The 26,556-nt window shown below is 38.0% G+C and overlaps 1 protein-coding gene across 1 annotated transcript in view; it reads right to left on the bottom strand.

The window, feature by feature from the left end:
- ME1 (malic enzyme 1) overlaps nucleotides 1–26,556 on the bottom strand; it is a 153,222-nt gene that overhangs the window by 13,849 nt on the left and 112,817 nt on the right. The window contains exons 7-9 of the mRNA XM_021546100.3: nucleotides 22,322–22,431; nucleotides 12,413–12,510; nucleotides 10,485–10,598 (exon numbers count right to left, since the gene is read on the bottom strand). Coding sequence (XP_021401775.2) covers nucleotides 10,485–10,598; nucleotides 12,413–12,510; nucleotides 22,322–22,431 — 322 coding nt within the window. The remainder of the gene's footprint in view (nucleotides 1–10,484; nucleotides 10,599–12,412; nucleotides 12,511–22,321; nucleotides 22,432–26,556) is intronic.

Here is a 26,556-nt window from a genome sequence, read left to right as displayed (position 1 = left end):
ACACCACTTCCAAGGGCTGTGACCAGCTCACTCTTCAGGCTGTGTCAGGCTGGTAGTTCCGAGCCCCTCCAGGACCTACAGATCTGGACAGATTGCTCAGGAAAGGTGACCTTTGGATTTTTCTCCTCAGTACGTAACAGGCAAGAGTTCAGGCTAACATCTTAGTGGATAAAAATATTGCAATTCTTTCATTTTCAATTTCAGTCAAAACAAACAACCAAAATCCTTCATGAAATAGACTTTCTTTCTTATACAAGTTTTACACTTGACTGGCTTTTGAGTTAGTGTTAAAACACCTACTGATGAAACACCAGGGATTCAAAGTCCTGACACTGACCATGATCTCTCACTAAATTGGCTACAAAGGAATACTGAAACAGTAAGGATGTGATCCACTGCAACATTTTTCAGGCTGCTAAGTAGCAAGATTGGTGCTAGTTAGATAGGTCAGCCCAGGTCAGATTCACTTCTGCCTTACCCTAAATTCTATCTGTTCTTAATTTGAACATGATATTCTATCATTCTAAAAAAAAAAAAAAAAAAAAAAAAAACAAAAAAAAAAAAAAACCCCAAACAAACAAACAAACAAACAAAAAAATCCACCAAAAAACAAACAACAAAACCCTCAAACAAACAAAAAACCCAATGCAAATCAAAATCAAAACAATTGAAAATTTACTTATTTATTCAGCTTTGGTCTGAATTATTTTGATCCCATTAGTCAGCATAGATCATGTCTCCAAGTAAATCTTTTCTAGCATATTAACTAAGAATGAAATATTAAATTATGTGGCTTAGCAAAAATAAACAACAGCTATGTGCATAGAGATTTTTGCTTGGAAAATGCTTATAAAAGAAATTATATGGTTGGGTTGCTTTTGGTTTTTCAAATATTTATATTTTAAAATAAATTAGAATCATAGAATGGTTGGGGTTGGAAGAGACCTTAAAGATCACTTCCTTCCATCCAGCCTGCTGTGGGCAGGGACACCTTCCACTAGACCAGATTGCTCAAAGCCCCATCCAACCTAGCTTTGAACACTTCAAGAGATAGAGAATCCACAATTTCTCTGGGCAACCTGTTCCAGTGTGTCACCACCTTCACTATAAAAAAAAATCTTCCTAATTTCTAATACAAATTGACTGTCTTTCATTTTAAAGATGAAATCCCTTGTCCTGTCACTCCATGCCCTTGTAAGAAGTCCCTCTCCAGCTTTCTTATAGGCCCCTTTAGGTATTGGGTCTCTTGGGGCCTTCTGTTCTCTTGGCCGAACAATCCCAATTCTCTCAGCTTTTCCTCATAGGAGACGTGTCAGAAATGTATTTTCATTGTTAATTCAATGTTATGTTATGATCACATAACACCTCCCTAAGCTCTACACCAAAGATTTCAAGACCAGCCAGTTGACCTGATTACAAAACTTCAATAGTTTAGGGGCCAGTCCTTAAGACAGTATTTTTTTCTCCACAAACTGATAAGTTCTGCTCTCCACCAAGTAGAAAGGCAACAGCAAGAGCATGACTAGCTTTCCTCTGTGCCCTGCCAAAAGGGCAAGCAAGAAGGAATAAACAATTCAGTTTTGTGTATCTTCTTAAAATAAGGGGTTGCCAGTCCATTTAGTACAAGCTTCCAGACACTCATCCCTGAATGTGTATAGCTGGAGTAAGAAATCACAGAGGTTTTGTCAGCCAGCAGAAAGAAGAGGATGGAGCCAAAATGCAGATGTCTCAATTCTGGATTTGTGTGGTTTGCTGTCTTGTCTCCTTCCTGACACTGGAATGGTGCGAAGTGGCTGGACCTGTCAGTGCTGAGCTGTTCTGACTAAAACATCTTCCAGAAGCACAGAGCACATCTTCTGACATGTCCATTTCCAGCCCTGGCTTAGGCAGCTTTTGTACTGTGGCTGCTGGGAAATGAGCAGTAAAGGATGAACACAAAGCAGAGTAAATCAAAAATTGCTCTGGTCTGCCTGCATCTTCACAATCCTAAAATACTAACATGGCACAGAGCTTACTGTTATTTCCTTTCTTCTCCTGATAGGAAAAAGAAAAAAATGTAAAATACACAATATTTTAAAGAGTTTGAATGAGCTCTGAGGTTCTGTGTATGAAGCTCTGAGTCTTTTAAGTAGAAACATCATCTTCAATCACATTCAGATATCTCTAAGTCCACTGTGTTGCTCTTTCAGCATCATTAACAATGCATTCAGTCAAGGAAAAGGGCTCAGAAAAACCAGCAGTTTAAAGACCTCTGCAGTACAGCAAACCTCTGTACAGTTTCATTGTTTCACTGAAGCACCTCAATGCTCACCACACAGGGGAGAGATTTTTTTGGACATATTTTTCCCAGGAGCTGCTATCAAAGGATGTTTCTGCACTGGCATCAGCTGTCCTGAGGTCTATTATGTTTTCTGTTATGTATAGCATATGTAGATGTACATAAAGATTTGTGTCTCTCTCCTGTATCAAGGGACACTACCCAAATGCAAAGAGAAGGTCTTTCACACTGAAATCCACAGATAAACCAAGAGATTGGATACCTATGCAGCTATTTAGAGGGGAGGACACAAACTCATAAACTCTTTCAATAGAAAGAAAAAGGCAAAGTGAGAAAAAGAGGCTATATATTCTTCTTGCTTTTACTTCCCAAATGTATTTGTCCTCCCAAGAAAGAAATAAAAAAGCACCAAGATTATTTCCTTATAATTTGAAATGCTATATAATCTTATAAATTTTTCTTATATTTTATAGGATAAGTAATTTTCTGTGGGTATTTTAATAAGTTTGCTTGAATTAGAAAAAAAACCAAAACAAAACCAGAAAATAAAAACAGCCAACCAAAAAAAACCACTAAAAACTAATGTACCACAAAGAAAATCACAGTATCTTTAATAGATAATCAGACTGCCTGAATTAACTACACAACATACTTTCACTAGAATACTGAAGGTTGAGAATATTAGTAACACTCAAAAAGACTAATAATCCTTAAGTCCAAAGACTCAAAATAAAAATTCCAGAAATTACTTTTTAGTGGAAAAGTAATGCTTCTATTACAGTATGATTCTGTACCAAGAAACCTTTGGGTTATTTTGGATTTGTACAAAAGAGAACAAAGCAGCCTGAAAACAAATATATTAGAAGTCACCATGGTATGTGAGATAGAAAGTAATATGAACTAAATTCTTTATTAGCAAATGAATTACAAAGGTGGACTGTGTTAAATCAGCAGATGAAGTACAGAGATAAAGAAACAATAGCAGCATTCTCTGATTGTGGCATTATGTATGAAAGATGTTGGCAATCCTAAAATTTCTCTATTCCTTAATGGGTCAGAGTCGTTGGTATTATATTTTATTATTACAAAACACAGCCACATGAACACCAGGATCTCTCAATTCATGGAGCAAAAGGAAGTAACAGGACTCAGTAGTTAATAGTTCTATGAAAAAAAGTGCTTGTGTTTTTGATTTGAAATGAAAGCAGTTCACAGGGACTAGTTTCAAGCTTTTAGTTTAAGGGTCTTATCAACAGCGATCAGGTTTCAAGCAAACATACATCACAGTTTTCACAGAAAGTTACTTTTATCATCACATTATAACCAAATTGAGTCTCAGATAACAAACAAAAATGACCCATCAATAAAACCCTGAGAATTTTCATAGAAAACAGCTGTAAAAACAGAAGACCAGACTGCACAGCAGACATGAATATGGGAAATTAGAAAACGGGAGGTAAACCTTACAAATAGCACCAATGTGCGGCCTAATGCCATGGGCTGCGAGAGCCGGGGCTGCCGCAGGAGCCAGGGCTGAAGAGCAGAGCAGCTCTGTGCAGCGAGGCAGGGCTGGAAGCTCTCCAGGAGCTGCTCTTCCATCAGCTGGGAGGCAGCTGTGGATCAGGCACAGCTCCCTGAGAGCTGCGCTGTCCCACATTCGAGGCAGGGCTGGCTCTCGTCCCGTCTCACAACCAGGGCGGCACAAATCTATTTATATAAACACTTGCCTTCATTTCACTGTGTCAGCTGTGGCTTATCTAAACAAGAGCTCAGAGATCAGTACACAGATAAATTAATAAAATAATTTGAGGTTCTTAAATACTGAAGACATGAGAACCACAAAAGACATGAGAACTGTAGACCAGGGAGCAAAGCAGTCCATTAGTAACTTGAGTATTTCCAACTGCAAATGTTTTAAATGTTATGGTCTTACTTGCATTTTTCCTGTGAATTCCCTACTGCAGAGTTTAAATACAAACAAACAACAAAGCAATTGGGAAAAAAAATGTGGTTAAGAGTCATAGGAGAAGGTAGTGAAGCACCTCCCTTTTGGGAGATGGTCTCTTTGTGGCTTTTTTATCTGTTTTATCACAAGTAAATCCCTGGTCTAGAGGCTGTTGAGAACTCTAGGCAGGGACTACAGAGAGACCTCCATGGGAAGCCCCAGAATCATGAAAGGGATGGCATGGGAGGGGCACAGAGAGCGGGCTGGGTGGGGACAGGCCAGGCTGCCCACAGCCAGAACTCCAGGACAGCATCAGGTACAAGTCACAAAATGCAAAATAAAAAGGGTGGAGGTATGGCTATGGACTCACTGGACAGGGGTTGACTGAAGTCCAAGGGCCTGCAGGTGACAGGCACTCCTGTGCCACCTCATTTAGGAACCAAAAATCAGAGACATGTAAGCCCTCCCAAAACCCCATACTGAGATTCTATAAAGTGATTTTGCCTCCTGATCAGGCCCATCCTCTAACACATAAAGGTGAAGAAAATACATTAAAACTAAACTAGGCAACTTTGATACACAACTAATAAACAGTTTGTTGCCAATTGTGTGAAAAAGGCATAAGATTTTGAGGAGACAATGTCATAATGGCTGGCAGTAAAACGTACAATTACAGTAAGAAATACAATTCTGGTGTTGACTTTAAAACTCATTGTTAAAAAACTAGGGCTGTTTTTGTCCTGTAAAATTTATAAAGTACCCTTTCCATGTAACTAAGCACACATGGTTAATAGCTTAACAAGGTTAACAGGCAGGACAAAATTTATAAAGATATTGATTTCAAGAAGATAAGATCTGAGAACCAGAGTAAATGACAAATCCATAGAACAGCAGAAAACTGAGCAAATCAATAATTAATTTCAGTAACAGCGCCTGAGCAAAAGAAATAAAAAACCACCCAAATTAGGTCCCCAACTCATCAGTACATCTAATGCACAGTGTCAAAGTGTTACATGCCAGCAGAGGCAATGGGTTTTGGTGATGTCTCTTTTAGAGAAACACCCCACCAATCACCCTTTCGCCTTGTCCTCACTTGTTTTCACACATTACTCACTGAGCATGAGTAATGCCACAAGCATTCAGAGAGAAATTAATGTTTCCTTTTTGCAAAACTTGATATAGAAAATGACAAATGTGAGATTTAAGTGCACAGATTAATTCCCCAGGCATCAGAAAAACTGATGAAGCAAACAAGGATTGCTTTGCTGGGATGGTACATGCGTAAAATAAGGCAGAAACTGCTTTGAGTGATTGTGGCACCTTGGAGATACTCAAGGCATTGCATCTTTGCTAAAATGTAAATAATTTTTTTGGCTCGAAGAGTCCCAGCCAGTTGCAGTCACCCATAAAAGAACTGATCAAGAACAGAAGCATCAGGATAACTGACTGATGAGAAAAAGAAAGCCAGAAATAACCAAAAGTCAGCAGAACTGGCATACAGTGATATATAAAAGTTAAAAACATAATCAAATTCATCTAGTATGAAATTGAAACTTTTTAAAAGAATGATTATTGATAATTTTTTTTAAAAAATCAGTAACAGACAGTCTGGATGGGATTCAGTTCGATATTATGATATTTCATTGTGAGCTCTGAAAATTCTTTCATTTGTTATATGAGTCTGGCACTGAAATTCTGGTATCATTCCAAATGTCCCCCTTTCTCTTCCATCATTCTCTAAGCAAAGACTGAACCATGTATGTACTCAGCTTTGAGCATACCATGAACTTTAATCAGGGTCATATCCAATGCCAGTTAATTGGTTGTGAGAATATTTTGCAAATAAGATTGCCAGTGATAATAAAATGGGGGAAAGACGATGAAAAATGAAATCCTTTTATGTGATTATCTACAGGTTTACCTGGTTACCTCCATTATAATTAATCAGGACCACAGAAATTGTTAATTTTTTGGGATCTATTTCAGTCTTCCTCTGATACTAGAAGATCAATACACGGAGGCCTTCAGCCATCAGACCTCAGAATATTCTTGTGCTTGTCATACAGGTTTTAAGATCACACATCTAAGGGATATTTAAAATACAAATCACTGGACTAGACACAAGTATTACTGTGCCAAACTAGAAAGAATAGAGTGCAAAACTGTTTAAAGAAACATTTCTCCATGGTGACTTACTCTTTAAAATTAAGGATGACATTCATCCTTCTGCAAAGGAACAACTTTTGTGCACTAGAGATTATATGGTGTACAAAAATGTAATGCTGCCTTGCAAATTACAGAAAAGCTCTGCTGGAAGAGAAGCATGTTTGGCAGCCCAGGAACATTCCCCGTCCATCCTCAGCACAGGAGCAGCCATCCTTGGCAGAGGGTGAGAGAAGTTTCTATTAAGTCCATTTAAATATTAAAAATTAACTGCCTTATTAACTGTGTCATATTCCTAGGAAGTTCCAAGAACTCTCTTGCCTATCACCCTACCCTGTTCTTGGTATTGCCTGAGAAAACAATAAAAAGCCTTTAAAAAAGCAATAAAAGCCTTTGCAGCACATTACTGAAATGCTCAGACAATGGTGAATCTTATGAATATTCCATTATTTTCCCATTCTGTCTCTTCTAAACTAGTTGACACAAAAGAATTCACTGTCTTTAGAGTTCATGGACTAAGACTTGGCTACTAATACAGCTCAACATGACACTATGGCAGCTTCAGAGAAGACAAAAAACATGTTCACCACACATCACACACTTAGGTAATCTGTGAGATTAACAGATAAAAAATATGGGAACACTGAGAATAGGGGAATGGAATGTGGAAGACATTACCCACCAATGTGTTTATACAGGTAAATAAATATTCATCAGACAGACTGGATTGTGTGATAATTCAGAAATTAAGAACTAAAGATGAATCCCAACTGATCATGTATAATCTCCAAGTACACAAGAATGCAAAACCAACTTTAAAGTGTCTCTTAATTAAGCATTAAAATTTCCATTTGAATGCACTGGGATACTTAAGACAGTAAGTTTCAAAAAGTAACACAGTTTTAAGTGGCAAAATTCTAATGATATTATGACATGCAAAACCTCCTCACCCACCTTTGGAACACAGTTTCAAAAGGTGAAAGCATTCTGAACAAACTTTAAAAGACCAAACAACAACCCCAAACTGGTATCTACGACACTGTAAATTCTCTAGATGGAATTACAGAATACAACTCTGGACAGTAGAACAAACACAGCTCCATCACCAGCTCTTTTACCACAACATAGCAGAAAAGTTGGTCATCAGCCTTGGTTTAATGAAAACAGATGGTTCCCATGGGGGGAAAATAAAATTAACAAGAGAATGAAAACACAGCTGCACTTGAACTAAAATTAAAAAGCCACAAAGGAAAAATTCAGCAACAAAAGCCTGATAAGTGACTTCGTGGCAGCTTTTGAGGGTGGGGGAAGAAGAAAAAGGTGGAAACTGCAGCCAGGTCAACAACAGTTACCAGGTTCTTTTTCTTAGAATTGGTTGAAATTCTACAGAAAGTAGATGAAAGGAGAAACGATATTTAAATCTATAATAACACATTGCAAAATTAATGATCAAAGGCCAGCATAGAATATAAATGATGTAAAAATTAGTTTAGTTGGACAAAGTACCTGCCGAGTCTTCAGCAAGTCTGTTATTTTTCGTACTGCTAAAGCAACTGATCAGAATATTTCTAGTACTGAAAAGGTCTTCCTGCTTCACATAAAATTCTTTTGATCAAGCAGGTTTTGGTGAGGCAAATTTTAAGGGACTCTTATCAGGTTTCCACTGATACATGTCCTTAGTAGTAAGAAAGAAGTGTCAGTTTAGTTTATGCAAAATTTGATTAACTGGTGATCTATGCTCTGATTTTGGTAATTATTATCTTTGCAATAATGAAAGGGTTTGTAATAATAATGTTCTTATTTTATTCTAAAAAATCTTACTCATTTTACTTATCTTATTTCTCCGAGTTTGGGAAGTACTTCAAGCCTTGCAGCATTTTTCTGCAATCAGCTAAAGCCAAAATAATTTCCTAAGTGGACCTAAATCACAGCATCCTTTATCAGGCCAGAAAAAGGAACCAGGAATAGTTTAATTATTTACTCACTGTATACATAACTTCCCAGCAGTTAAATCTCAGGCCTCTTGAGGCTTACATTTTTTTTTTTTTTTTTTTGAGGGAGGGTATTTTGCCAATTTTTTCTTTTAACTTTTCAGTGGGGGAACATTTTGCTGCAGAAGAGAGCCAAGAGAAGACTTTTAGAGCCCTAGACCAAGGACACATTTCCTTATATCAGCCCAGGCCTTGCACTGACAGATGTCCCTCAAACACAACACAGCAGCAAGCACCCACCCATTCTCCAGCCCCTCAGGACAGCCAGATGGGAAAACTGGTGCTGCCAGGTCTTCCAGGAACACAAGCAATGACCTGGAATATGCACCATTGGTTCCCGCTGCTTGCATCAACATCTGGCCACAAATTGAGCCCTAATCTACCTCAGACAGCTGTTATGTCTGGCGATCACAAGTAGTTCACAAATATACTCCAGGCAGGACATGAAATTCAGTGGACTGCTTTTTGGACAAAACCCAAATTAAAGTTCCACCAAGAAGAATAAGCAGAGGAAAGGAACATCGATGCTGTGTGAGACACTGATTGGTTTTGGCACTGCTTGAGAGTGCAGAAGCTCAAAGGTGTTGAGGAAAGAATGCAGTCACCGAGTCACTAAAAATGTAGAACCTATGAAAGGAATGAGTCTCTGCTTACCAAGAGCAACAACCTGGATTCTCAGCTGACTGGCAAATTAGCAGTGAGAGGTGTGAAGAGACGGGGGCGAGAAACCAGGGAGGGACAAGAAATGAGAAAGGCTGGCTAACCACCCCAGCTGGACGGACATGCAGCAGAGACCTCTTTTACTGCTTCAGGGCTGTGAAGTTCCTACACTTCTGCCCCTGTTAGTTTGTTTCTTTAATCACTATGAGGTGACTTTAGTTCAATTGTAGAATTTGATATGCCCAGTTTTTCTGGTTAAAGAAATGGTGCAACCCAATGTCTCTTAGGCAACCTCAAGGTTTCTGCAGCCATAGACTACACAGGCCTTCAATTATGTTTGGACGTAAAATCACTTAAAAATTATTAGATGAAAACCAAAAGGATTAAAAATACGCATTAAACAAACAAAGAAAGCACCGGGCGGGGGGGGGGGGGGGGGGGGCGGTGGGGGGTGGAAATCTGTATCCTAGATACCTGCATTCTTCTGTACCTTATCAGGCTACTTTTGTGCCTTCTGGCAAGGGATGACCAAGATGACCTTAGTAATACTTTCCCATCTCTATGTCTATGACTGTACTATTTTCCCTTTAACAGTATGAGGGAAAGGTGCTATGATGCTATTCAATAAGCCAGCAGACACCGCCTGCAGAATGCATCCTCCTGAGGCACAGTTGTTTGAACCACAAAAGACCTTTAATGTCAGAGCCAAAGAACACTGTGAAGTGTGGTACCAACAAGGATGACCACAAATACTGCAAACCGACCAGCAAGGTGAAAAAGCAAAAGCAACTATCTCTCATCTATTTCCTTTAAGTAGCTCACAAACTATTAAATACATAACCACTTTTTAAAACACACCAGTTTCTTTATTCTGGCACATGGAATTCATACATTTCTTTATTTTGGCACGTGGAAGGAATGAGGTAAGGGTGACTGATGAAGTCTCTCAGCAGCTTCAAATTCTGACCAGTGTTGATAGCACTGCAGACCACAACATCTGCAACATGAGCTGTATCACTGGGCAGAGAAGCTTTTTGCAATGCATCTCACTTCTTGCAGAAGGATGACTTGCCTGCTATCCTAGTAATGTGCCTATACATACACAGTCCAAGACTGTGCTAACAAATAATAGTCGCATTTAGATGGGAAATATTAAACCCCGAAGTGGAACATTTCTTTGCTTACATGTTTTTTAAAGAACTGCTGAAAAATTGTCTTCATTATGTGCTCATCCCTAATAGAAACAGAACAGGAACTCCAAGCATAATCATACCCCCCGCCAAGTAACATGACAGTCTGTCATTAATTTAATAAACTTTAGAAAAGAAAAACAATTTTCTATGCCAAGAGAGATATTGCAGTTGCTTTCACAAAGAATATATTCTTGTCTTTATCTACAGAATCAAGTAGTATCGTGATATTTAAAGTAATGACAAAATTGCATTACCTTTACGACTAATCCTTTCGAGTCAACCAACCAAATTCTTTTGGTAGCTGCATCTTTGCATAGCCCTTCTTTTTCCATAGCCATAAGAATGAGATTTGCTATCCCCAATGCAGCCTAAAGGAAAAAGAAAAGTAGAGTACAAAACAATAAATTAAAGAAATCCCCTGCTCACATGTCTCAATAACCTACTATTTTATAAAAGTTTTCTAATTTTAATAAACAAAAAATTGAATTGTCATTTTTTCATAAAATAAACCTAATGAACTGTAACTACCATTTGGTAATTAGAAACCATAATACAGAAGAAGAGCATAGATAAATATTAAATTATATAGATAAATTGTAGTACAGATAAGTCGTCAGATGACTCTTAGAGTGTGGGCAGCACAGTAAATGTTGAGGCTGGAAACTAGAAAATGCTAGAACTAACATTTATTCCACATAATGATAGTTCCAGCCCTGGAAGTGTGCCAGGTTGGATGGGGCTCTCAGCAACGTGGTCTAGTGGAACGTTCCCTGCCTATGACAGCAGGGGTCAAACTAGATGATCTTTAAGGTCCCTTCCAATCCAAACCATTCTATCAGTCTATGATATTCATCTCAGAATACATGAAATATTTTTTCTTCTTTGAATTTTTTGTAATTTAAACTAAAGGAAATAACATTCTGCATGCCAGAAAGTAAAACACAAGAGCTTTTGCTCTTATCTTTTTCTAAGATGTCCATCAGAAAGGTAAGCCTCCTTTTACCCACTATTCATGTGTTTTGTAACTCTAGACTTGGCTGTGCTCCCAGTCAAAGCAGGGGAAAGAAAAACTCACATATCAATTTTTTGCTGAAACGTTTTTCATTCTTACTGGATTTTATAATATTTCATCCAACAGATTAAATGCCATGCAGGTACAGATTGAAAACCAGGCAACAAAACCAGGCAACAAGCTGCTTAATATTTCTGATTACAGACCCATACATGTATTTTTTGGGGTTGGTTCTGTTTCTTGTTCTTTATCACTGATTTTCACTGAGAACCAAGTAAGATTTTCCTTTTTTTTTGTTAAGAAATAAGTAGTTTTGTTAAAAAACAGTTTCTGCAGCAAGGGTGATAGCTACCATTACCTCTTTGCAGCAACAGCCACACTAAAACTACTGACAAAAAAAATAAACATTATACCATGAATTCTTCTGCTTGTTGAATGTGGAACAAAACCAGGGGAAAGGAACTCCAGAGAGATGGATAGTCTTGATGCAGTAAGGTGGTGACATGGTAGATATGGATACAAGCCATTTTGAAAACTGCAGATATATCACCAAATATTTAATGAAATTAAAGAAGCCAGCATGGGGTTGTAGGCTTCATACAAGAGATGACAAGCCATACTGTAGGTAAGTATAGCTTGCACTTGTGTGTCAGCAGCTTGGAAATTAATACTGAAAAATTAGTATAAAAAATAGTGTGCATAAAGATCTTCACAAATGGATTACCTTAATGTGCAGAATACTGAAAAACTATATTCAATGACAAAAAAAAAATCAAAGGGGCACTTCTTACTAAATAATGCTGACTCAGGTAAATACATTATATTTACTCTCTCCACTGTATTTCCTTATCTTTCAAAAAGTGGTTTGCTTAGTTATATCAAGAGCAGCTCAATAATTTAGAGCAGACGAGCTAAAACTGAAGTTCTATAAAGAGAGCAGATCTCCAAAAAATGTCTTATGAAAAACATGAGGCTTCACCAGATCATCACAGCTTTTCCTTTTTTTTACATTCTTCAAATGTAAATTTACATTTGCACTGAAAATCAACTTTCAGCAGATGTTAGTAATCATTCTAATTTAATTGTCTTGTTTACTGGACACATGTAACTCATGTAAATATTAGTAAAAGTCATCATAGTACAACTTTCCCCACGTATAAAAATACCTACCTCTCCAGCTCCCTGGAACAACACTGTGTGATCTGACAATTTGTTCTTGGTGATACGCAGAGCTGCAAGAAGACCTGCAACAGCAACAGATGCAGTTCCTGAAATGGAAAAAAAAAAAATCTGGTTATTCTTGAAACAATTACAAAACTTTACATTTTAAGTAATACCACAGCATCTTTTGTCTAAAAGATACACTTATAAAAGTTAAATGTAAGTGAGAATATCATCAGAGTAACATTAAATAAAATAGATTGATTCTACGGATGGGTATAACGGCTAGGCCATTCAAACTCTTGTAAATATTCTAGTTACAACCTTTTTTAGAATGAAGGATGTGAGAGTCCAGGGAGAAGCATTTTGATGAAATCCAGACACTGAAAATAAAGTTACTGGTTTCATTCTTCAAAAAGATATACTTCAAGTACAGCAAAATACAAGGCTAAAATAAAACTTCCTTTCTCATGGGGAGGTTGTCAGAGTAGAATATCAAACTGAATGTTTGGAGAGAAGCTAAACTAGCTGAAAGAATAAGGCCACCTTATTTAAGACTTCAGCCCACTGTGACAGGAGTTTCAGTTTAGTATCTTCTAAAACATTGGAGATACCTTTTAAATCTATCTTTGAGTTATGCCACACAGAGAAACAGGCTAACATTTATTTTTATGATTTAGCCTGGGGAGATCTTTCTTCTCCAAATCAGAACACCATAAAACAAGACACCTGTCTTTGAATGGAGAAATTTTGGTCCTTATTGTGAGAAACAGCTATTAATAAAAAGTAGAGTAAAAAGACAATTCAAGCAGGCATCTAACTCAAACTTGTTCACAGTGGCAGAGTAAATCCAACCTCTGTGACTGCCGACATATCTTTGTCTAACTTGTTCTTTCAAATACTCTTATATCTCCTGAGCATGCTATTCCAGTGCTTAACTGTACTTTAGGTTGAAAATTTCAAACCTAACCATTTCTTTTCTTCCTCTTCTATTCCTTTTCTGCTTCTTATCTACTACTGGAAAGACTATTTTGCAAAAAGTAATTTATTACATTTGAAGACTAATGGTGTTCCAATCAGCTTTTCTTATCTGGAACAATACCAATTCTCTCACTCTTTCAGAAAGTTAAATTTTCTTAACTTGAACTGCTGCACCCAAATTGCTACACTGCACTGTAGGTGAATTGTCAGCACTGCTGAGTCAAGCTTTCAGCCTCTGCTGTGCTCAAGAAATTGTATTTAGTCACCAGGTCCACATATCTGGCTCTTCTGAGCCAAAGACTGAAGGTGACTCCTTCTCCCCAACAAAGCCTACTGGAAGGGGAAGACTTTCTTTCATGTGTTTGTGACTTCATGCAACAACCTTATATTTTTCACAAATTATTATCATCACTAAAGCATAAGATGAACCCATAAAAAAAAGAAAAAAAAATCAGACTCTACTCCTGCAAGGAACTTGGATCCCATTAAGACATCCTGTAGACAGGAATGTAGCAGTGAGGCAGATAATACCTTCAGCAAAGTTTTGGTTTTAGAGGAGATTCTGAAGAATTAATTGCAGACAGCACTGATTTCTCTAGGACTGAAAAAGCTGTCCAGACACTAACAATTAGGTACTGAAAGTCAAACCATGGGTTTCAACAGTCTCTGAAGACTTACAATGGCTATCTGATTCAGAGAGCTGGACCACAGGCAGATGAACACAGGCCCTGCAATGTTCAGTCCAGAAATAAGAATCAAATTCTTCCTTCTCTGGGCAACAGCTGTCACTGACTGACTCAAGGAAATCAAAGATGAGGCCATGAATTATTTTGAGAAGCCTGCAAGAACTTGAAAGAAGGAGATCTGCTGGCTCCTATAAGTCTGTTCCTGATCACCGCTGTCCTAACTGCAACTGCCTAAAAGCCACACAGTTGAGGGGAGAATTTACATTTTTCCTTCATAAAAAGGGTGAAATAGGTATGACCAGCCTGACAAAAGCACTCAGCCCAGAATCTGCGTATTGGACAGTTGCCCTCAATATACAGCTCCTCTAAATGTGCTATTCACAAGTCTATTTTCTCAGAAACAAGGTGAATTTTAAAGCTGAGATAGCAGTAATCCCCACATTAAACTCTATGAGATGCTCAAAACAGGCATTCATAATGCAGGCACACAGATCATTGATTTTCAAATATATGTAGCTAAAACTACAGGACCTAAAAGAACAGAAGTAGTAAGAAGCCTGGTACTGGGTAAACCTTTTATTCAATGACATCATTTGAGTATTGAAGGCTGGGCTTGAATCTGTGGTTTGTAGGTAGGATCATCTGAGTTTCAAGAATGGATACTTTTTCAAAAAAAAAAGGTAATGCTCAATAAAATTTAAGAACACATTTTAACGTTAAAAAGTCACTTTTGAAGTAAATCCACTTAAACAGCTAAAAAACATGTGTCTTCAGAATTATATTTGTTAAGTGCTTTTGATTATGACTTTTCACTTCAATCATCAGAAATACAGGACACCTTGTTCTCAACCCACATAATGATTAGACCATACAAATTTGGCATTTTTTACTTCTTTAGTCATTTTTATGACTTGTTCTGTCCCTGATTTATAAATAAAATATCTTAAAAATGGCTCCTCTGAGGCATGGCTTTGGGAACAATAACCATCAGGCTGAGACACTTCCACCCCACAGTCTCCAAGAACTAGCTTGTTTCTTTCCCAGATGAAATTAAGTCTTCCTCTGGCAAGTGCCAAGCTGGCAAAGACCAAAAATGGCAAAAAAGAGAAGTCAGAGTGTGCTCTCAGTTTCCCTTGGTACTCTACCAAACAATCCTCATAACTAGCAAGAAAAAAACCCCATGGTCTCGGATGCCAAATTCTTTCTCCTATTTTATTTTACACAGCTGTGCTTGCAGAGGAGGAGGAGGAGGAGGAGGAGGAGGAGGGAGCATACATAACACAGCTTTTTTCTAGGACCATCATTCTGGTCTCCTGGAAAGGAAAGCTGAGCTAGAACACTTTAAGATCCTTGTTTTCCTTGAAGTTGTGGCCACCACAGCACCCTGTCCCCATCACAGGAGTTCTCAGAGAGCCATGAAAGCTGCTCTTCAAGCCGCTTTGTGGCGACAGAGTCAAAATGAAACACCAGAGATTTAGAACAAATGAGAATGCTGGGATACCACTTATCTTCATGGCTGATGTACTGTTGTTAAGCTTGTTAGCCAGAAAAATGGACTCCCATTAAGCATTACCAGTTGGGATATTTTTACAAACTTTGTCACTACATGATCTTCTGCTTTAAGGAAAAACAGAAGATATACGGAATATAAATAAAATCCTGCACTGAATATCAATAACATTTTGCATTGAATATTTGCATAGGGTGTTACCTGTATGTTGATTATGAGGGTGATTCAGAACAGAGGTTATATTAACAATAGATAAAGGCTTAAATACGACATTTCTCTCAAATCACAGTTTGCACCGAATTGTTCTAATTCAGTCTTTTGACTCTAAAGAAATAGTACCCATTTTATTAGATTACTGAACCCACTGTCACTGCTGCTGGCAGCAGCTGTCATCACTCCTCGTCAGCAGCTTCCCTTACTCCTTCCCACTGAAAAGGGGCACCGGCAGCCTGAACAGCAGATCTATTTAACTGGAACTGCTCTGACTAACGCCATGACCTTAAATTTCACCCTGAATACTGGCTCGAGTTTTTGAAATGAATCAAAATGCAATTCACATTCATCTGCCAAGGCAGATGCAAACCACTTCTTGTGGACATCACGAGGCAGAAACAGGATTTTGTCACTTTTCTGACTGTCATCACTGTAGGAAGGGGTGAATTGGCTTGGCCAGAACACAGGTTAAATCCCTTCTGTGCAGGATAAAATAGACATTTCTCAAGGGTATGATTTTGAAAACCCATTCTATTCTCCACAGATTTCTAGAACATTAGTCAAAGCAAATTTAACAAAGGATATTTTCCTTAAAGCAGTTTCAACTGCTGCAACAGTAAACATTTCTTTATAGCTTTCTAGGCAGGTAAGTCATGTCTTGTATAAACACAATAGATGTGAAACATCAAGGTACACTATTGTATACCAAGTCTTTGTTTTCTGTGCAAGATTCTTTAGGCTTGTTACAGTAAACTGCACAACTGAGCATGAATATGTTAACAGAAATCCACAGCCTTTTGGGGTTGACATACTATAAATGCTTGGGAGCACAGAGTACTTTTTCAGCAGATATAACTGAACAAAAAAAAAGAGAGAAAAAGCCCCAGAATGCTGGGAATGAGCACTTAATTTATACTGGATGAAATTCAAATTAAATTAGTGAGAAAGGACTTATTGCACTAAAGCCTTTGTTCATTATTTAAAGTTTCAAAAAATAAAACTTGTAATCAAATGTTAGTAGTTCCTTTATGTAATTTTAACTATCTCATTTTAAAAACTAGCAAACCATAAGAGAGATTTTCTGCAGCACAAAATTTCTGCAGCACAAAAATCTGAGATATTCATTCTGGACTAAAGGATTAGGAAGTGGTAAAAGTAGAACTCATATTTCTCAATACAAAGCATTACAGAAATCACATGTTAACATTGCCAGCCACCCAAATAGCACTTCACAGAGTGCCAGGGAAAAAAATCCATTCCCATCTCCTACATTTACAGGGAAAAAGGGGAGTAAAAATTCTATGAAAAAGGTGAGATCTAAATTGCTAGAGGCAAATGCTATAGCTGTGGGTAGTTGAAAAAGCCCCTCTTTGAACAGATGGGAGCTCCTTTTTCTTGCTCTTTCTCCTTTTTTCAAAGCTGTGTGTGCACACTGCCCGGCTCTGCAGCAGGCAGTGAAAAGAGGGGAAAGGCTGTAGGCAAGGAGGAATGTAGCTTGTCTAAAACACCAACCATTTGGCATATTTGGAAAAGGATACAGAGACCCAGCAGCACAGGCTGGCTGAAGCTGGGAGGGCATTTAGTGTGACTCCTTGCTGAAGCAAGCAGGGCCACCTGGAGCTGGCTGCCCTGAACATGGGAAAAATGGATTTCTTTTTTAAGCCCATAATAAGGAAAAAAAAAAGAAACAGAGGAATACTTGTACATACACATGGAAAATTATACAAAAGCTACAGTAGGGTATTTACTTGAAAACATACTGATTTCAATGTAAATTTACCACTGAGTAACAAAGAGGTGATATCCTGAATATACCGAAAGAAAAGTATACTTCACATAACCCTACAGCATATGTCTTAATAGGATTTTTAAAAAATTATTTTATTTAAAAAATTATTTCATTTTTAAAATCTCAGCATGTTTCACTTGAAAGCCAATGTCTCTGAAAGTAAAGCACATGCCTATGAAAGAAGTTTTCTACAGTTTGCATATCTTATCAGAATTTGAGATATAAATGCCTGAGCTATTACATGTCATTCCACTCTGCATTTTTCAAAATCTTGGTCAGAGAAAGAATTGGAAGCTCCACGCCCACCACAGCCATAACAACAAATCCAAAATCTTCTCTACAATTTGATTTCAAGAACTGAAATTTCCAGGTACCAAATGTATAAATTTTTGTATTAATGTTAAAATAATAGAGTCTTAAAAAGGACAATGTTTGTAACACAGAAATTCTGATTTCTGAGAATGGCACTGATTTAACATTGAATTGGTCACAACATAACTTCCAGGTATAATTTTCCTAGTTATTCAAATGGCAGTCAGCTGAACACTCAACATATATTTAAAATAAAATGTAAAATGAAATAATTATATTAAGTTACATGTGGTCTACATTTTTTACTTTACGTCTCTTTCTTTTCATAAAATGTTGATGCAATCAAACAACACAGCTGTTCAAAACGAATGACATCTAAGGTCGTGATGGATACCGCAGTTAATTCCAATCCAGTGCAATCTCTCCATGTAAATATTTTTATTGGCATAAAATACAGGCCCTGTATCCATTGTGGGGGAAAGCACTGCAATTGTGGGCACAGTGAAGTTACAAGAACTGTAACTCCAGCATTACAGAGCAGAGAAGCACTTATTTTACATAGATTGTCTTATACTACAGAAGTTTGTCATTGTCAATTGAGACAATTTTTAAGTACAGAAGGGAAAAACTATCAAAACAATTCCAATAATTGAAATAATTCACCAACATAGAGGCAGGAAGGCTAGAGAAATTTATGCCATTATATGAAATGTATCCAGATCAGCAATGACTGCAACAAGCGACCACAAGGTGCACCATGTGCACCAAAGGAAAAATGCACATCTATTAAGACATGCAAACTGACTGTGCCCAAGTAGCAAAAACTCCTTCAACAGACTCACCAAAGTCAAAATGGGTGTGGAAAGGGAGCACTACGGCACCCTGGGTTTGCAAGGGGCAGGAAGGTGTGGCCCAACCAATCCCATGCACAAGCAGGCTTTCAGCACTGCCTTGTGCCTAGGACTTTGGTTTTAGCAGATCTTAAGAGACTTGTTCAATCTCCCTGCAGCAGGCAAGGGAACTGGTTCGTTTCTTTAAGGAAATTTTTAAACTGTGAATCCCAGCCTGCTTCCTTTGAGGGCGGTCACACAGAGAACATCTCTCATCCTGAGAAACAGATTTGTTTGGCGACACAGGCCCCATGGGTCCATTCCCAGGCAGAAGTTGGAAAGAAAAAAAAACATCACATATCATATCTTTTAGAAAATTCCACCCATTTCTTATGACATCTCCTTCCTAAATATATTGGAGATGAGCACAGCTAGCAATCTGACCTAATTCAGGAATTTCTAAATGTTGTGAAGTTTGACATTACAAAATTAATTCCTATTTCTCCCATATGGGAAATTATGATCAAACCCCTCTCAGTTTTGGAAAAATTTCTCTAATAGTTAAAACCAGATAAAAGTATTTGTTTTAAGTAAAAGCTTTATCTGATTTTAATTTCCAATAATCTGTCTCAGTATTTCAGAGAGAGAGGAAAAAAAAACATCAAGCTGATTTGTGGTTAGAAAAAAACCAGATGGAATCCAAGGGAAAAAGTGAATATTTTCTCCCTAAGGAAACATTGCTATTGTGTTTGTAAAAAGATATTTTGAAAATACAAATATGGAAAAATTATTGTAATTTTAGATGGAAGAAATTAATCACCTATCCAAAGCCAAAGAGGTTTTCTAATATGCTAAAGTATGAATAATTTTATTATTATTCATTTATAATAATTTTATTATTATTCATTTGGTCAGAATCCTGTTCACCTTTGCTCTCAATTCATTGTATACAGAGAGGTAATATAGAAAAAGTTACAAAGCTTTCTCCAGTGTAAAGGATGTGACCATACTGTAGCAGAGATTGAGACTGTTTCCAGAAATTCTTAAATATGTTTACAGGTGATCCTTAATGGCCAATCTTTAGTGGTTTTCTGTGATCAGTGTTTTGGCAGACTTTTTCCAAATGTTCTGCAATCATCAGTTAGGGCCAGGCTGACCTGTAAATAGCTGTGAGCTAAGAGAGGGCAACTGCATTTGTCCAAGTCAATACTTGCAGATAGGTACATGCAGCTTGTCATGTATTCTTTATCTATTTTAGTGTCTGTCAGAAAACAGGATCATATATTAGGGTATTTTTTAGACTTGAGATACTAAAAGGTCCTCATTGCATCACTAAGATATATAAGGATCCTTTCTCTGAATATCTTATATAGAGAAAGAAATCCTCAAGCCTTTCTATGAAAGATATTAAACTTTTCTTTTGATCTTAAAGTATCTTTCTCTTAAAAAATATTAGTACTAGAAGAAACTGTGCTTAAAATACCATGTAAGCACTATCTTCAGAAGATGATGGCAAATTAGATGCAGTGTTATGTTTCTTTGCTTTTATTGGCCTGGCACTACTTGTCATCTTCTGCTGTGGAAAATACAACTTGCATATAGAGAAGCCACTCTTTCAAGTAGCCTGGAAAAAGTCATGCTATTTATAATCTGAAAATCTCAAAGGATTGATAAAGAAGTTAGCACCATCCATTATCATTATAGTTGCTAGGTGAAAGATCCTTAGGGTTTATAAAGTTGGGAGAGGAAGGGTGATGAAAGATCAATGGGCTGTTATTCTACTTCCACATTACAGGAGAAGATGACATGTTATTAAAAAAAATAAAAAGTTACCAAAGGTAACTCTGCAGATATGATGACAAATGACAGAGACCAGAAATAAATGCATCCACTTTCACCACTTGGGAGCTACACAAATATTAAGGATGGAGATCACCCAAAAGTCACAGGCATTGTTTGTGAAAATATCAAAGGCCCTAAAAGCACAAATTAGATTTCAGAAAATGAATAAATTAAAAGACTGCAAATGGCTGCACTTCTAAGGAAGGCCAATAGCTGCTACAGCAGCTGAGACAAAAGCCAAAGGGATACATTCCAACACTTCTGAACATCAAGACACCTCCTTGCAATGTGCAGGAGAGAGAATGAAGTGATTTGAAAATGCAAACACACAAAAGGCCTTGTCAAGTAAGTTTACCCATAGTTGGTACACTTTTGCTGAAAAATTCCCATTTCTCTGAAACCACATTCTACTTGAGTCTCTTTCTGATTTGGATTAAGGACCTTCATCCTGCAAGGAAAGGGAATTCCCTGTGGGAACTGGACCTCTAAACAACCAGGGAAATGTCCAGATGCAGTTTGGCCTCCTATAATGAAGTGCTGTAGCCATGACTACACTCAGACCCTCCAGGGTAGGAAGCACCATGCTTCTTACAAATGGAAATGACATTTTGTAATTAGTTTATTTCCCATCTGGGAGGTTGTCCTCCATAATCTGTTTCAGATGCAGAAGCAGAATTCAGCCAGGCTTATAACAGGAACACGGTTCATGTGGATAGTCAAGTCCCTAACACCAGAAAGACAAGGGCTAGTTGAATCCACTGCCATGCTCTGAGTCACTGAAATATGACCTAGGTCCCAAGCATGACTCTAAAGACTTCTGGAAAATTCCAGCTCCTAATAGTTGGTTTAAAGTGTCACTGAAAGCCATGAGAAATGAAAACAGGTTAACTTCCATTTTTGACCTCATATACCCAAGGAAACATGAGGGATAAGAGGCAGCTGGAAACTGAACGCCCTCTCTGGGTTACTCTCTCTAGCAGCTCATCTGACTCCAGACTCCTCTCAAGGATGGGAGCCAGTGCCCTAGAGGAAGTTATACACTTACTTCCCTAGAGAAAGTTATTTTCCAGTGCTCTCTTCCTGAGCAGATATAAGGCAACCCGAGTAGTAGCATACACCACTTCAGCCCTACTTGCCAGTCTTCTCAGGAGGGAGGGACAAGATGCCTGTTTAAATTGAGCACTGGGAAATCCCCCTTGTTGACATTTCCCACTCTAGATATTTTCCTTTTTCCAGCTGCCACAAATTATTCAGATGGGAAAAAGAGAGTCAAGGGAATAATTTCTGTCTAAAACTGAGACTGTGAGGAAAATTGCATGAATATTTAACTGAGTTGTTAGATTAAGAACTGAAATACAGTTTGACATTTATCAATCCAGTTGCACGGACGAATAGTGAAGCAGTGGTCACTGAAGTGGCAAAAAACCAAGAACGTATAGCCAGGTTTGAGCTTTGACATTTGCTCAAAGAAGTCAGTAATTTATATGGGGAAAGCCATTCACATACTAAACTATTAAAAAAAATCCAAACCTGAAGAATGAACATCTAAATGAAGTATGAGGTGTAAATCAGAAGTGAAAGGTTAAGAGCAAATGCAGCTCATCAAAAATCCATACTGAGAAATCCCAAGGCAAAATGTGACCTGTATATCTATAAATACCACAATAAAGTTGATAGATTTTTTTCTCCTCTGGAAATTAAGACTTATTTTTCTGGCTTGTGGGAACAGGGAAGAGAAGAGAAAAAGTTTGTCACCTTGAATGTCATCATTGAAAGTGCAATACTTGTTACGGTACTTATGCAGGAGGCGGAATGCATTGGCATTAGCAAAATCCTCAAACTGAATGAGGCAGTTCATTCCATATCTAGAAAAACAAGAAAATATGCATTATGTTAGAAGAGTTTCAAAATTATACATTTAAGTGCTAGTAACATTTGTGGTCAGATTTTGAATGCAAGTATAATGTGAATCATACAACTCTCAAGATGTTTCTGTTATATTCGTTATGTTTACATTCATACAGATTATTTAGAAGGCATAATCATACTACTAATAGTATTTACTCAGTTCTAAGTTATGAATAGAAGATCAATGGAAAAGGCCTTCAACCTCTGCAGACATCTCAACAGAAGTTTCCACTGAGCAATTACCTAGTAAACAAATAAACCCACCCTATAATTCTGTGGTTGTATTTTTTTTTTAATATGGAAACTCAAGACTCCTGGCACTAGATTTGTATGTCAATACCTACCCAAGTAAACAATTACCCTGCTGTTCCAGTAAGGTTAGTCCTAAAATGAAAGTTAGTAAGAAGTTAAATTAAATTAATATTATAGATCACTATAGATCATAGAATGGTTTGGATTGGGAGGGACCTTAATGATCATCTTGTTCAAATTCCCTGCCTGGGGCAGGAACATATTCCACAAGATCAGGTTTCTCAGACCTTCATCCAACCTCACCTTGAACACATCCAGGGACAGGGCATCCACAGCTTCTCTGGGTGACCTGTTCCAGTGCCTCACCACTCTCAGAGTAATGAATTTCTTCCCAGTATCAAACCTATTCCTACTTTCAGTCTGAAGCCGTTCCTCCTTGTCCTGTCACTACATGCTCTTGTGAATATCGCCCAGTCTTTATATATATTTTTAGTAGTACCGTCTCTGGATTCTTTGCATACCAGTCACCAGTATGGCATTTTCAATTACTTTCTTACAACACAAGCAAAAAAAAGCCCACAAAGCAATGAAAATATATCTACAAAAACTACATAAACACTGGAGTCAAGCTCACAGACATTTATTTGCAGAGGGCACGATCTCAGCAGCACACATCCTGATTGAGCTAAAGGAGGCTTTCCTTATTTGCTAACAGCACAAATCCATGAGAGACAAACGAGCTCTCAATTCATGCTTCGTCCAGAAAAGTAATACATACATATAGTGAGCAGTTCAGTGTAAATACATTGAGTTTTTCTTTAAACTATATGTGTTTGGCAACTACATTAAGCAAAGCTATCGGTATTTAAAAAAAAAAAAGACAAAAATTCCTGTGACTAAACTCATTTCCATGGAAAACACATATTTACAGCCATATTACAATTAGCCAAATCTATGGGGATTCCACTGGCAGGAATGGTAATCCTTGCTGAAAATAAATACATCTTCAGGTTTGATGGAAAAACCTGGACTTCTTCAGCAGCATAATGACAGGCAACTGCTTAAAAGAAAATTTGGCAAGTCCAGTACTGCAAATCACAACTGAGTTCAAATAAAAAACTAGAGTTAATTTCTAATTAATTTAAATTTATAACCTGCTTCAGTTTCTGACATAAATTTCTGTGACTCCATAAGGGTCCAGCAGTTGACCGTTGCATAATAGTATGAAACTAATGGGATTATCACTCTGGAATCCTGGAGCTTGGTTATATGTATTTCTTGGATGCCATTAGGCTGGTCTGTTTCTTTATTTTACTATATATAACATTCCATTTTCTCATCTGCATTTTATTTTTCTGTTTTCATATCCATTATCTTCATAGACAAAGACGAAAACTCCCTGTGAGTTATATTAAAAGAGTGCCACTGTAGAAAATAGTCATCCTACACTGGACACATTATCCATATTAATTATCTGAGCCAGATATTGTGGCTGTTTAATTAAAATGGAAAAAATGCAGGCAGTCTAACCCTGGGCCTCTGAGATAATGGTATTATAGCAGAAAAATTTCTAAGCAGCATTCTTCTGCATTGCACATGTAACACCTGACATCCAGGTAAAAACCTGAGACTTCAGTGCTGCACACAACTAGCAGTACCTCATAAGACTTGTGAATTTTTAGGTCTATGTTCTCAAAAAAGTCTAATCAAATCCAGTGGCTGGCCACCCTTGAGAGACAAGAAAATGATGCACTGTTTCTCTGCTTGGAGTATTCTTGCTCTCAAAACCACTAACAGATGAGACATACACATGAGGTAATACAAAATGGTTAATAACAGGCATTCCAGAAAATGCCTTAGCAATAAGGAATTGACTACAAAGATGCCACACAGTTCTGGAAGTGGTGACCATACCAAAAGAGCCACCAATTCTTCTATGACTCCCACATCTTACTATCGCAATCACTTAAAGCAGAAAGTTGAGCCAAAACCTAAACCAATACTTCCCTTCCTGTATCACTCTGCAATAACCTTCCACCCTTCTCATACTCTGATGAACAGTTTTAGTTTTAATGGCTTCTGCACTATAAAGAGTAACTGCTTGAATCAACCCTCATGGAAGCAGAACGTGCCCTCTCTGCACCTGACAGCAGCCTGCTGTCACTGCAGATTTTTGGCTTGGATCTGCACCTCTTTACAGGTGGGTAGGGAACACAAATGATTGTGAGAAGAGAAGGGAAACAAGCACTTTGGCGTTTGTCCATGTGCAGTCATCAAACCCTGCTGTGCCTTTCAAGCCACTCAAATTCCAGCAACTGTGGGCCACTACAGTTCTGTGAGTCATACTGTCTTTCAAACATTATGAAAAGAGAAAACAAAGCCTGCAGCTACCCTAAAATGTGACTATCTTAACATCTTCCACCAATACTAGATGTAGCACAGACTGACCTCAATGCTCACTGAGTTTACTCTGATGATATACAGAGTGCCTGATGAGGCAGGTCCAGACACCAGTAATAGATGTGCTACAAACAAAATCATCACGTTTAAAACCACCATTCAGTGACTGTGGTTGACTACTAAAAGGCAGCATGTTAAAAGACAGCAACTTTAGCTATGTTAAAAAGATTAGGAGACAAAATTAAAATAAATTGTCAGGACAGAAAACTCTCTAAGAGACTACTTTTATTTTAAAAGTAGTAAACTACCTATTTAATATGATCGTGTGAAAGAACAGAGTGCACTGCTTTTTTAAGTAGCTAAACTTCATAGTCATACACCTTAGGACACCTCTTTGAAATTTGAAGATTTGTAGACCTCCAACATAAACAAAAACGATCTTATTTTGAATATGTCACCAGCAGCAGAGTTCCTGAAGAAAGTAGACATTTCCTTCAGTTACAATGCTGTACAAATGGGGGTGGGAGTGTTGATCTGCAGAAAGGCTCTGCAGAGTGATTTGGATGGGCTGGATCAACGAGCCAACACAGCAGTATGTGGTTCAACAAGATCAAGCACCATGTTCTGCACTTAGGTCGCAACAACTCCATTCAAGGCTACAGGCTGGGGGAAAAGCAGCTGGAAAGCTGCTTAGCAGAAAAAAACATGGGGACTCCAGATGACAGTGGCTGAACATGAGCCAGCATGTGCTCAGGTGGCCAGGAAGGCCGATAGCATCCTGGTTTGTATCAGCTATTGTGGCCAGCAGGATCAGGGCAGTGATTGTTTCCCTGTGCTTGGCACTGGTGGGGCTGCACCTCAAGTGCTGTGTCCAGTTCTGAGCTCCTCAAGTCAGGAAGGACATTGAGGTGCTGGAGCAAGTCCAGAGAAGGGCAGTGAAATTGGTGGAGAAACTGGAACACAAGTCTTGTGAGGAGCAATTGAGGGAGCTGGGGTTCTTTAGCCTGGAGAAAGGAGACTCATGGGTGACCTTAACACTCTCTACAACCAGCCACAAGAAAGTTGTAGCCAGGCTGAGGTCAGCCTCTTTTCTCACAACCAAACAATGACAGGATAAGAGGACACAGTCTCAAGCTGCACCAGGGGAGGTTTAGGTTGGACATTTGGAGGATTTTTTCACAGAAGTGATTAGACACTGGAATGGGGTGCCCAGTGAAGTGGTGGAATGAACATCCCTGGTGCTGTTTAAGGAGAGACTCACCATCCCTAGAGGTGTTTAGTGCCATGGTCTAATTGATGTGGTGCTGTCTGATCATAGGTTGGACTTGATGATCTCAGAGGTCTTTTCCAACCTGACTCAGTGATATGAATCACATAAAACATATGTGATTCAAGCCTAATGGCTTGCTCAAACCAGATCCTGCTATCAC

The sequence above is a fragment of the Lonchura striata genome, chromosome 3 (genome assembly GCF_046129695.1).
Source record: "Lonchura striata isolate bLonStr1 chromosome 3, bLonStr1.mat, whole genome shotgun sequence".
NCBI lineage: Eukaryota > Metazoa > Chordata > Aves > Passeriformes > Estrildidae > Lonchura > Lonchura striata.
Note: the sequence above shows the minus strand (reverse complement) of the source record. Positions and strands in the feature narration are given on the sequence as shown.